The sequence below is a fragment of the Platichthys flesus genome, chromosome 19, assembly GCF_949316205.1.
Source record: "Platichthys flesus chromosome 19, fPlaFle2.1, whole genome shotgun sequence".
Taxonomy (NCBI): domain Eukaryota; kingdom Metazoa; phylum Chordata; class Actinopteri; order Pleuronectiformes; family Pleuronectidae; genus Platichthys; species Platichthys flesus.
The window spans coordinates 8,726,542-8,738,798 of NC_084963.1; the positions used below are offsets into that span (position 1 = coordinate 8,726,542).

The following is a 12,257-nucleotide window of genomic DNA, read 5'->3' on the forward strand; positions in this document are numbered from 1 at the left end:
GAGCCCTGTTGCATTAAATAATGCGTTTATCAAATTGAGTTCATCGTCTGTAGATCCCTCCCTTGAAGGCGTCCCCAGGTTTTTCCTTTCATGATGAAGCATACAGACGTGGTGAAAGCTCTCTTTGTCTGAGCTGCCTACAGACCACAGATCAGCCTTGTACCCATGATGCCGAACGCTCGTCCACTGGATCAGGTGCTAATCACAATGTTGTTGTATGACCCAGTAGACAACAGAGGAAGATAATTAAAACTATGCATGACCTAGAGCAGAAAAAAAAAGCAGCAAACATCTGTATGTCAGATGTATTATAGCGAGTACAGCTGGTTGGAAACAAACGTGTGTGGATGGGCCTGTTTCCTTTGGAAGTGCAGTGATCCGTAGGTGCAAAGGCTTATCTGGCAAGGATGCTATGGCCTTGTTTCATAAGTATCTGCATCTTTCTGACCTGTGTTGAATCCGCACAACCCGGCCAGGTGACATGATCCAAACAAAGAAGTCCAGTTTGGGCCATGAAGGGAAATACTAATCCAAGTAGATTGAGGTGCTGCTGTGGCTGCTGCCTGCTCAGTTGTGCATGAGATGATAAACATCGCGAGGCTTTTACCTGAGTGCTTTTTCTCAACACTCTCCTCACACACGGATGAGCAGGGACAAGTCTGATACTATGTAAAAAGGCTTTTGATGCATTTTGAAAAAAAAACCCCACAAGACTTCCCGGTGGAATGCAGGAACCAGGGTGTCGCTCTCTCACCCATTGCCTTGGGTATGAGATACACTGAAATCAATGCTCGATGAAAATTACTTTGCAGGATTTGATTCGATAAGGGAAGCCGCCTGCAATTTGTTTCCCCCGAAGCAAGGCTTTTTACAAGTGATTACCTAGAACACATCTTTATTGTATTCAAACCAGCTTCCCCCCACAAACAAACCAGCAGTACCACAGCCTCATGCACACACACACACACACACCACATACTGGTTTGATCGATGCGTTGTGCCATATGAGAGCTGTGTGTGATGGGTGGCCAGCAGGGGGATGGGTCAATGTGCTGCTGCTGCTGCTGTTTGCCTCTCTATCTGTCTTCATGTGATTTTTTCTCATACTCTCTCCAGCACTGATAGCAGGAGCTTACCGCTGCTGCCGTGCGTGAGAGAGTCTCCTCCCGACTTGCTGGATTAGAGAATCAAGCGTCAATCTGTTGGGAACCGTTGGCGTGTGGGATTTTTCACCGGTTGGACAAGCTGCTCTGCCTCAGTGTCTCTGAACCTCTTCACCACTTAGACTTTACAAACACAGACGTGCCCTGGAGAGGAACCAGGGTGGCTTCACTCTCTGGATAAGGTACAGTAACACTGTATTAATAGAACAGAAACACACTGGAGGTCAGCTCGACTTGATGGGAACCTCTTTTTTGTGTTTTGGCTTTTGTGCATTCATAAACAACAACATGTTTTAGACTAAATCTATTTAAAAATGACAGTGTGGTGCAAACTATAAGAGTTTTCAAGAATGTGTTTCATCTCGTAATTGTATTTTGTGTGATTTAAACTAAGAATCTGGAGAAACATGAGGTTTCTGTTAAGTTTCTTGTTTGTCGTTTCCAGTTTCATGTTTGTATCTTAATCGGGGGACTTTCCCTCCTAGATTTAAAACAAGACAGTCTCCTTTTAAAAAGGAAGAAAATCCCTGGCACACACCACTACGCACTTGTTGATTCAAACCAAGCTTTGTGTGATGCATCCCAGTGCATTTGTCAAGTTAATAATAATCAAGTTAAAATATTGTCCAAAAGAATCTGCAGCTTCTTAAATTTGAAATCTTTTAATTGCAACATTATGAATGTACATAATTCCCATACAGCAGACAGGGCTCTCCTCCACCAAAGCTCACTCATCCTCTTCGATCCTCTTGTTTTTCCACGAACATCAACTTCTCATTAGCAATTTCTCGATTAACACGCTTGATCTGTATGCCTTTATGAGACAGTGCTCTGACGCCCAATGAGGGGGGAGCAGGAGGTGATTGAGAGTTCCTCTGACGCACGAGGCTTCACTGAGCACAGCAAGAGCTCCCTGTGTGGACCTGGCACACTGCATGTCCGTGTGCACTTCACCCACTGAGCTGTACATGTGCCTGTACTTTTTCATCCCATCGCCAACAAATGCGGCGCCATCAATGATGCAAATAAACGACATGAAGCAAAGACTCCGCACATGAGGGAGAACAACATGCTCCTGCACGTGCACGCTTTACAGATCAGATCCACTAGTGCTCTGCTGGATTATGCAAAGCGTAATCACTCCACCTAATTTTAGACCAGGGTATTCAGAGTCATGATTTAAGTCATGTTTTTTGTTCCCGTACAAACAAATTATTAATGCAATACACGACAGATGTTTTCCGGGCGTCTTGTGAAATTGATGTGACATGGCGTTGTGTCGCCTGCAACTCCGCTCTGCAGAGGCCGACAGGAAGTGGGTTTACAAAGGATCAAAGCGTTTAATAATTTGTGACTTAACGCGCCTTCCTGATTCCATCACATTAACAAAAATTTTAAATCCGCTTCAATCAATCCTGATCACCTTAACTGCCGAGCAGAGGCCGCGTGCACCAGCAAAGTCCAGAAAGCCATTTTCATTATGAAAAATAAATCAACTTAATCACTTCTTTATTACACAAGTATTCCCCCACTCCTTCTCAGCACGGCAATCATTAAACATTAGGGGCAGATTGAAAAACTTCCCGCTGCACCTTTAGCCATCTTACCTGTTCTCCAGTTTACCTTGTTGGAGTTGTTGTGTCATTTTTGCTCTCCTAAGAATGAACTCGTCAAAACTCTCAAAGCGCCTCAGCTCAATGATACAGAGTGAGGCTCTTCTCTCTTATTGTGATTAATGCTGTGGTCAAAAGATTTCCCCGCTTGCCAGGGTTAATGATTGGTATTAAAGGGCCGAGTGTCATAATCCCTCAGATTCTGTTGAGGTGGAACACATGTCATTCATAAAAACCGCAGCGCAATGTAAAGGCGCTCTCAATCCATCATGTCGTTGTGCAAGAGGAAGACTTTCGGCAACAGTGTGGAGAAAGTTTAATGTTCCTGGAAAAAGAATAAGATGTTTCCAGTTGTCAGACTTTGGGAAAGCAAATACTTGTCTCGTACAAATCCATATGATCCAAACCTTCCCTTACACAATAGACTCCGTTCTCATCGGTGCAAAAGTCTTGAAGAACCGAGGCTAAAATGCCAGAAAGTGTCATGCAGCCAACTAAGGAGTGATCACACAGAGGCATATGCAAGTGAAACATATTTTAAAAACTGCAATTAAGGATGAGACATAAAACAACAAGGAAATAGTGACATCATCAAAGCTTATAATGATAATTATATACATGCATTCATTATTGGTGTTTTACAAAGCCCATTGTTGACTGCAGACCACTGTGTGTATTTATCTATGTGTATATAGGCTCTACCCTGGTCGTGGTTCATTATATCTAAAATCATAGTTTAAAGTCTCAGAATGATAACATTTGCTCATATGAAGTAATTAAAGTACAAATGACATTGATGAAAATGTCATCATTCATTTTTCAGGTATTATCATTGTTATTCCGATAGTGGAAAAGCAAAGGGGTCATCTGGGTCTACGTTATAATAATTGATCCTGAGGACAAAAAAAAAACTTGATCCCGCAGCTTTCGAGCCATTTCCTAGAAAACCACATCTGTGGAACTCATGTTGGGGCTGGTTGAAAAGTGAGAGGAGCATCAGAGTCATAAGATTCATCCCCTGAAACGACCATAGCTGTTTGTGAAGAAATGACAAAGGGTATCATTCAATAGCGGAAAGTGCTGAAGTTTCTATACACACCTATAGCTCACAAGATGATGAAACCAGTCCAACCAACTGGGCACACATGCAGCGGTGTAGGTTAGAATAACAACACTGACTTTACCTTTAAAAAACCTACAGATTCGCTTCCACCGATTTGTTCCGGCCTCCAAAACCCCAAAATTTCCTGTTTGGAATCTCCACAAATTCTCAAAGCATCTGAGTCTCACAACATTGACTGTGAGCTGAGAGGAAATGTGTGGATTTCCTCAGATTTCCAAAAGGGAAATCTGGACGGTGTTCAAAATGCCAAGCAATGAACGGGTACATTTCCAAAGCATGAAAACAATCAAAAGCATCAACAAATGGATTTGATAAAAAAGAATATAATAGAAAATGCAAAAAATCTAATGTAATAACACAGTGTGAGGTTAACTCTCCACAAGAAAATCACAACTGAAGCCAATTAATTCACAAGATATGAAGTACTGGTAACTGATGGTTGCAGACCTGAAACTACTGTCCACCCTTATGATGCAGACGAATCTCCCTCTGGATCAATAAAGTTTTCTATTGTCTCTCTATTTCCACAGAAATGGATGTGGATCGTGGATTCTATCGGCAGGTGGATGTCGCGGATCACGCTCACTACATCGTGGCCTTCTTTGTCTTGGTGATTGGGACAGTAGGGGTCACCGGGAATGCCTTGGTCATTTACGCCTTCTTCTGGTAAGGGGCTGATGGTGAAGAATGTCTGTATCTGTCAAGTTAAGAGATGCGATACAAATATACTTGTTTTTCCTATTTTTTGGGTTAAGACAAAAAACTTTGTTATCCCTCAAGAACAAGTGGAACAGATTTGTGGCTCCAGGAGGTAGAGCGGCTTGTCCACCAACCAGAGGGTTAGTGTCCTTGGGCAAGATACTGAACCCCAAATTTCTTTCGTTCTTACTCGTAGCTTCCGATTTTTTCTCGTTCTTTCTAACTTTTCTGTAATAATAAATGAAGTAATCACAAAGAAATGAATGCGCCTCTATTTGACAGGGCCATAAGCCGCTCTGCCCATCACGTTTCTGCACGTGAACTGAGTTTAAGAACAGATTCTGGGAAGTCACACATGCGGGCATGGTTAACACCGAGGGAGCACAGTGCTCTACTGTTCAGGTTCTGCAGGAAATCCAAAGAGAGCGAGTACACAGACGCTTTTTGCCTTTATCGCTCTACAACACACATTAAACAGCAAATTACAATATCAAATACATATACGTCAGCATGAAGGGATCCATTCAATCTAACTGAATATATGGATTTACTAAATCTAAACACTGATTGAAGGTTAAATATTAGTGCTTTTTGAGTCTGGTAGTCCGTGCACTATTCTTTAGAGAATAGTGGAACAATAACACTTAAATCAGTGGTGTGCTGTACTCTCAGCTCTGTACAGTACACACTCCAGTGGTTGGGGGTTGCACAGATTCCCTGCGCTGAACAGAGGAACTGTTTACTCTTGCATTACTAAGTACAGATGTCACAAGCGCAGGCAGAGCGGGCTCCACAGCAGCCCGCAGCCATTCGATACCGCGAAGCAGCTTAGCGATTTTCAAACTGTGCTGGATAAATCAATGACTGGATTCAATTATTCCGTCTTCTTGCTTATCTAGAGAGTCAACACTGGGCTACTATCTAAGACCACATGAAGAGGGCGAGCTTAAACAAAAAGCAACGCGGCTCAGCGTCCACAATCCAATACCGCGTGTCCCACCGGGTACAGTACTGACTTCAAACGACTCCACTGCATTCTGACGGTAGATCATAGGGACAAATGAATCCTACTACCTAGTGTGTCTCAGCCTTTCATGCCTAATATGCCGGCCTGCTGCTGCCTGTGTGATGACCCAGGTTTTGACACTGCCGGGAGCAGCGGTTAGGTCTCCTGTCTGGTGGAGATACCATTGATTCAGCTGAAAAAACATTTCGTTTTTTGCATATTGATTCGTTCATTACGAGTGAGTGCTCCTTTCAGCTAAAGAGTTCAGATTTCATCAATTTCAAAGAACCCTCCACCGGGGCCCAGCCATCCCCATCTGAAACCACATTTAATTTGACCAGATCTGGAGTTTTCTCTCGATCTGCACGTAATTGTACACACTCATATATACCTGTCCCTTAAACACACCTCATTTTTTTCTTCAACAGCCATTGTCTCAGCTAATTTGTTATTTGGATCTAGGTCGGTCCGCTATTTAAGCCTGATTTAAACAAATTATTTAACTCTGTGCATTGTTCTATACGAAATTTTAAAAACTATCTTTAATGTTTGAGAAGGTGATACAAAAATCATTGAATCGGCCTCTTTATCTGAACCTATGTTAAAATGTAATGGGTTCATGTCTCATGATCTCCCACCAAGTTTCATGGAAATACGTTATTTGGTTTTTGTGTAATCCTGCAAACAAACAAACAATCTTTCTACATACTTTTTAAATTTGAAAGAATATGAAAACCATATAATTGAAATAACAGACTCAGAAGCCAACACACACGTACACACACACACTCACACACACATATACACACACACACACCTGTGTAAAACCACTATGGCCACTCCTGGGTATATAGTATGCTCCTAAATGCAGCAGAGAACCAAGTGTTAGATAGAATCCTGCCTTGGACATGATTTCTGCATTAAGGTCACCTCCAGTGACACAGAGCTCCAGGTCTCAGATCGATCTCTCCTCCAGTCACACCATCATCTCGCCTGCATGTCAACACACTATACACTCAACTAATCTGTCTGTGCAGTGTTTACTCTTCTGGCCCCTTTTGTCTGTCGGTGGACAAAACGGCAAAGACGATGCCCGACGGCTGTCAGGGATTAAATGGAGCTGATGTAAGGATTAAATATTCATGTAAATAGTCGACAATCAAGTGGATTACATCATCCTATTCAATTCAGTTTGACCACTTTTTCGTCTGACATCTGTGTCCCTTTATACTCTGTGTACCGTTAGAGCTGCAGCGAGTGAGTATTAGATAATAAATGAGAGGGTAAAATGCTCACTGACACAGATCACGCCGACACCTCACAGATGAGAGACATGAAAGGTTGCGATCAAGTCCGACGCCTGCGTTAGACAAGCTAGAGCTGGATGTTTGCGATCCTCAGATTTAATTTTAGGAAACGGAGACAAGCACGCGCACTGGGAGTTCTGTGCAAAGTCCACAGAGACTTGATTCACTGGGTTATATGATTTGTATGTGCACTGAGCTGTGTCATGTTCGGGAGCGGTTATCAAGTGCACAACGACACCAGGCGTTACAACACGGCCATCTGTGCCCACTTGCAGCCGCACATGGGCCACTGTACATCCAGACTCATTATTGTTACGTATGTGTTGTGTTCATTATGTGAGAACGTGTAAATGGCAACATGTTCAGGTTGTCCCACACAGCTAGCTACTTGTGAGCTGGTAGCTGAAGCAGATTTCACTGGGCAGAATGGATCTTATTTGCTTTCTCTTCTTGGGAAACGTTCTTCCAAGAAGAATGGATTGAGGACAAAAGCGGAAAAGATTTGATGTCATGATGTCGATGAAATTGTTTCTCCCCGAACCTATTCACCCACTCAGAGTCGATAAGTGAATATACTTCCGACTCGATAATTGAAGAGTATTTCCCTGATGTAGTTCTCCGGTTGTCCCCCTAATAATGCATGTCAATGTAAAAGGCATTTATAATTGGATTCTTGACATTTGGTGATGAAGTTTTCAGCTTGACGGACTTTTCTTCAATATAGCCGCTATCAGCTTCAGCTTCACTGACTGTGTGTGGAGCTACTGAAAGTTTTTTTTCATCCAATCCATTTGTGCTGCAATTGCATTCCTTTGTTTTAATGTGGAGAGGACAGCATGTGTTTATTTATAATCTTGCGATTCTTTTTTGATCCAGACCCACTTAAACAGAGAGACAGTGTTGGAATAACAAGAGTAGAATGAAAGCTACTGTTAAGGAGTTCCATTACTATTGATTTCCATGAAACGGGAAGTGGACTTGCACTCAGAAGGATATAGATTTGAGAGGTATTGATTGGATTTTGAAAGTTACAAATTAAGTTTCTATGAAACCTCCCTTTGGTTTTTAGTCGACACACAAAACCATTTAAATAAAATTTTACAGTAATTAACTTTACTTACTGTGGATAATGAGGTATTATCGGTTGAGGGGATTTTTACAGGTTGCTGTGAGCAATTAAAAACAGTACACTTTTTTGTAGGCCCATATGGTTCCCATGTGCTGTCATAAATTATAAAAAGCAGGCTGCTACAACTAGTGAACATACATCAGGGAACATCCAGTGATGTCGGCAAAAGTAAAGAATATATTAAGGTGTAGGTTTTCATTAGGCAGTGGGTGTATTTCGCACAAACACTTTAAACTGTAGCAGCTAAATCCTAAGTCGAACGGCTGAAGCTCTGCAGCACAAACAGTTGTTTGTTATCTTCATTGAATCAATTCTGCAAACCTTCTGTGTGTAAAAATGTGAATGTCAACAACAACCAATAGCTCTGTGAGATCCCGACCACTATTGAGCTGAGACGTCTCAATTCTCATGTGTTTCAGCAACAAGAATCTGCGGACGACGCCCAACTTCTTCATCATGAATCTGGCCATCAGTGACTTCCTCATGGCGATCACCCAGTCGCCCATCTTCTTCGTTAACTCCCTTTACAAAGGCTGGATTTTTGGTGAAACAGGTATTTTTGTCTTATGTTTAATAATACTGCAAAAAGGCATTGACTTTTTTTTTTTTTTTACATTTGTATCTGTATTTTATTCAATAGAGGAACATCTGTTTTTACCATGCAATATAAAAATAATAAAATTCATGCTGCAGGAAATATCAATATAATATTTAGTGGATTCATATAAATCTGAATAAGACATCATTTCAATTTGGGTTAGGGTTTTACTTGAGATGCTAATAGAATATCCCTTTTAAATAAAAACTTATCTTTCTTTATTTTCCTCCACAGGGTGTAAAATGTATGCCTTCTGTGGAGCTTTGTTTGGAATCACCTCCATGATAAACCTCCTGGCAATCTCCATAGACCGCTACATCGTGATCACCAAGCCTCTGCAGGCCCTTCGATGGACCTCGAAGAGACGCACCTGCATCTTCATTGCCCTGGTGTGGCTCTATTCATTAGCTTGGAGCCTTGCCCCACTTCTGGGTTGGAGTAAGTCACTTCGCTTTCTTACACTTTAAACGCAAGTGCACTCTTGGTCTACTTTTACACCGGTCACATTTCCTTCTCATTTGACTGTCACGTATTTCCCTCAAGGTTCGTACATTCCCGAGGGCCTGATGACCTCATGCACGTGGGACTATGTGACGTCCACTCCAGCCAATAAAAGTTACACTTTGATGTTGTGCTGCTTTGTATTCTTCATCCCTCTGGGGATCATATCCTACTGTTATCTGTGCATGTTCCTCGCCATCCGCCGTGCAAGCAGGTGAGTGAATTAGCATAGGTGAAGAAACAATATGAGTTAAAAACAAGTTGTACTTTAGTGGTATTTATTTTCACAAGTGTAGCCTCTGTACAGGTTCATGTAGATATTGACTCACCTCCCGTTGTTGCTTCTCTGTGTCCTGACAGAGATGTGGAGAAGTTGGGCTCCCAGGTGAGGAAGTCCACCCTGATCCAGCAGCAGTCCATCAAGACTGAATGGAAGCTGGCCAAGATTGCCTTTGTGGTCATCATAGTGTTTGTGCTTTCCTGGTCGCCCTATGCATGCGTCACCCTCATCGCCTGGGCTGGGTAAATATATGCAGTACCACAGGGGCCCCGTATGGTCCCTTGATGTTTTTCAGTGGCATTAGCCTTAGCTCGGCATCAAGCTTAGAACATAAAGGATGCTCGCACACATACGGCAATTCATTTCTGCCTTTAATCGTGACTCATGTTCCTTAGTCTTGTAAGAATATATACAGCATGACGTAGCCTTTGTCCCTCATAGGGTTCTACTCTTTACATCTTTCAGATATGGAAACGTCCTCAATCCCTACTCCAAAGCTGTTCCTGCTGTTATAGCCAAGGCATCAGCCATCTACAACCCGTTCATCTACGCCATCATCCACGCCAAATACAGGTGGGTGAGCAGTGATGCAAGTCTTTGATAACCTGAACGTGAAAATGATATAGAAATGTATTCAGATTTGATTTTTTCCTCCAACAGGGACACACTTGCAGAAAAGGTTCCCTGTCTACACTTCTTAAACCGGGCCAAAAGGAGGGACTGCATATCGGTGTCACACAGCGAGTGCTCCTTCAGGGACTCCGTGCTCAGCAGACAGTCCTCAGTGTCCAGGACCAAGTTTCACAGGGTCTCCTCCATGTCCACGACAGACACAGTGAGTTTCATGGGCTTTAAAGAGGAGAGTCAAACACAGGCCGAGCATCAGCATCAGCGGTGGGCTTAGAGAAACTGTTTGTTTTGAACCATAATGGCTCATATCTTTTGGCTTATAAAGTCTGAAGTCGTTAGGAATTAAATTAGTCTCTTTGCATAGGGACTCTATAAATGCACAACTTTAACTTTGTTAAAGTATTCCTCACTTAAATGAAAGGCCATGGAAAAAAAAAATATTTTCAAAAAGCCTTCACAGAGGCTGCAGCTTAATAATTTAAATATGAGATTTACATTTGGAATAACTTAACTGCACATTACTGACCACTGTGTTAGTGTGTCTTTGTATCACAAATAAACAGCAAAAACAAGCTACTATACAGTGACTAAAAGTACAATATATACTCACCTTGATATTCATGTGTATCCCATGTAGCAGGTATGGAGTGACGTGGAGATGGACTCTATGGACAAGAGCCATTGTTTGAAGTCAAGCTATTCCCTCGGTGCTCTGAGGGACAGAGAGTACAAATCATTGGCTGAACTGACCAATGAAAAGGGTCGCCAAAGCCAGGAACAGGTCAGGTGGGCGCTCACCATTGCATCAGTTGATTTTTTATAAACCAAACATCTTGAAATCAAAGTTTTTAAAGATGTTGACATGGTCATGCTTTTCTAAATGTTCCTTTTATTTGAATTCAGTTCCAGCATTCAATCCCACAATGAGGCCCAATGAACGGATTTGACCACAACCTATCGCCTCAGTCCGTCAAAGTGGTGAAGCCCTCGGCCCGGGGGACGAAAGAGGGAGGAGAGCCCTCAGAGCTGGATTAAAGGGAGGGAACAGGACGATGAGCAAGAGAGAGAGAGATAACTTGAACAGAGAGAGAGAGAGACACACACGCACACAAGCACGGATGGAGGAAGATGAAAAGGAGTTGTGTGTCCCACTCCAGTCAGACTCTCTGGATGTTAATGTACTGTACATCTCTCCCAGGCCATCATCAGACCTGATTCAGAGAAAAGGCCCTTCAGCTCTGTGGCTGCAACCTCAAACCACACTGAGCCATGGAGACAAACAATCTCTGGACTGTTGAGCTGAACTATTGAAGTTTCTCTCCCCAACACCAGAGAGATAAATGTTGAATAGTTTATTTTCCTTTGGGTTACTGTAACACAGCAAAGTAAACCAATAATTTATGTCTAAGAACGTTAAAGGTTAATGTTTTTAAGCAACTGCAATTCAACCAAATACATTTGTTCTATGTTTTGATCGTGCAACTGTGACAAAAGAACTCAATATATGGTATTTATGACGCAGTATAACAGTATTTATCATGTTGTGTAAACTTTAAATGATATGTTGTCTCATGACGTAGGACAATTCAGAATCTATGCATAACACAATCTACGATTTTCCATCACTGCATCTACTTTGGGAAGCGTGTTATACATTTCTTTTATAAAGAATTTTGCAATCAATGTGTACGAACATTTAGCAAACTGAGTTAGTCACGTAGACGCCAGAGAAGGTAATTGACACAGAAAGGCTACAGTATTTAGAGTTTATTTTATTTTATATCCCGTTTGTGCTTCTGGGAAATAAACTTTCCACGAGGTTGTCAACAAATAAAAACCTCAGCAGGAACCTGCAAAATGAAAACAATTTGTTGCTGAGACTATTTGCAAATCCGAACTACCAAGAGGCAGATAGAGGTGGATTTATTTTTATATAATTCTACTTTAATCACCCAAATCCCTAATTGGATGTCAGCATTTTGCACCCATTGGAACAGCACAGAAAAAGGAGATGAAGAGAGGGGAGGATAAGGAGCGGATGGGATCCAGTAGATGTCCTGTATTAGATTAATAACCAGTAATGCATGTGTCCATCTGAGCCACCATTATAATCAACGCCCATAATAATGTGCATCTGATGAACTCCATGAGCAGCGGTTCATTGCATTACAATGTGCATTTTCTTCTCGTTTTTACTATTTGCTCGTC

At 42.0% G+C, this 12,257-nt stretch overlaps 1 protein-coding gene across 1 annotated transcript; it reads left to right on the forward strand.

Annotated features, from left to right (window-relative positions):
• Positions 1–1,136: 1,136 nt before the first annotated feature.
• opn4xa (opsin 4xa) lies at positions 1,137–11,886 on the forward strand. Its single transcript, XM_062412227.1, has 10 exons — positions 1,137–1,345; positions 4,430–4,565; positions 8,460–8,593; positions 8,873–9,076; positions 9,182–9,353; positions 9,500–9,661; positions 9,885–9,992; positions 10,080–10,254; positions 10,687–10,830; positions 10,953–11,886. Exons 2-10 carry the CDS (start codon positions 4,432–4,434, stop codon positions 10,974–10,976), a joined length of 1,257 nt encoding a protein of 418 aa, XP_062268211.1. The 5' UTR covers positions 1,137–1,345; positions 4,430–4,431; the 3' UTR covers positions 10,977–11,886.
• The last annotated feature ends 371 nt before the right edge of the window (positions 11,887–12,257 follow it).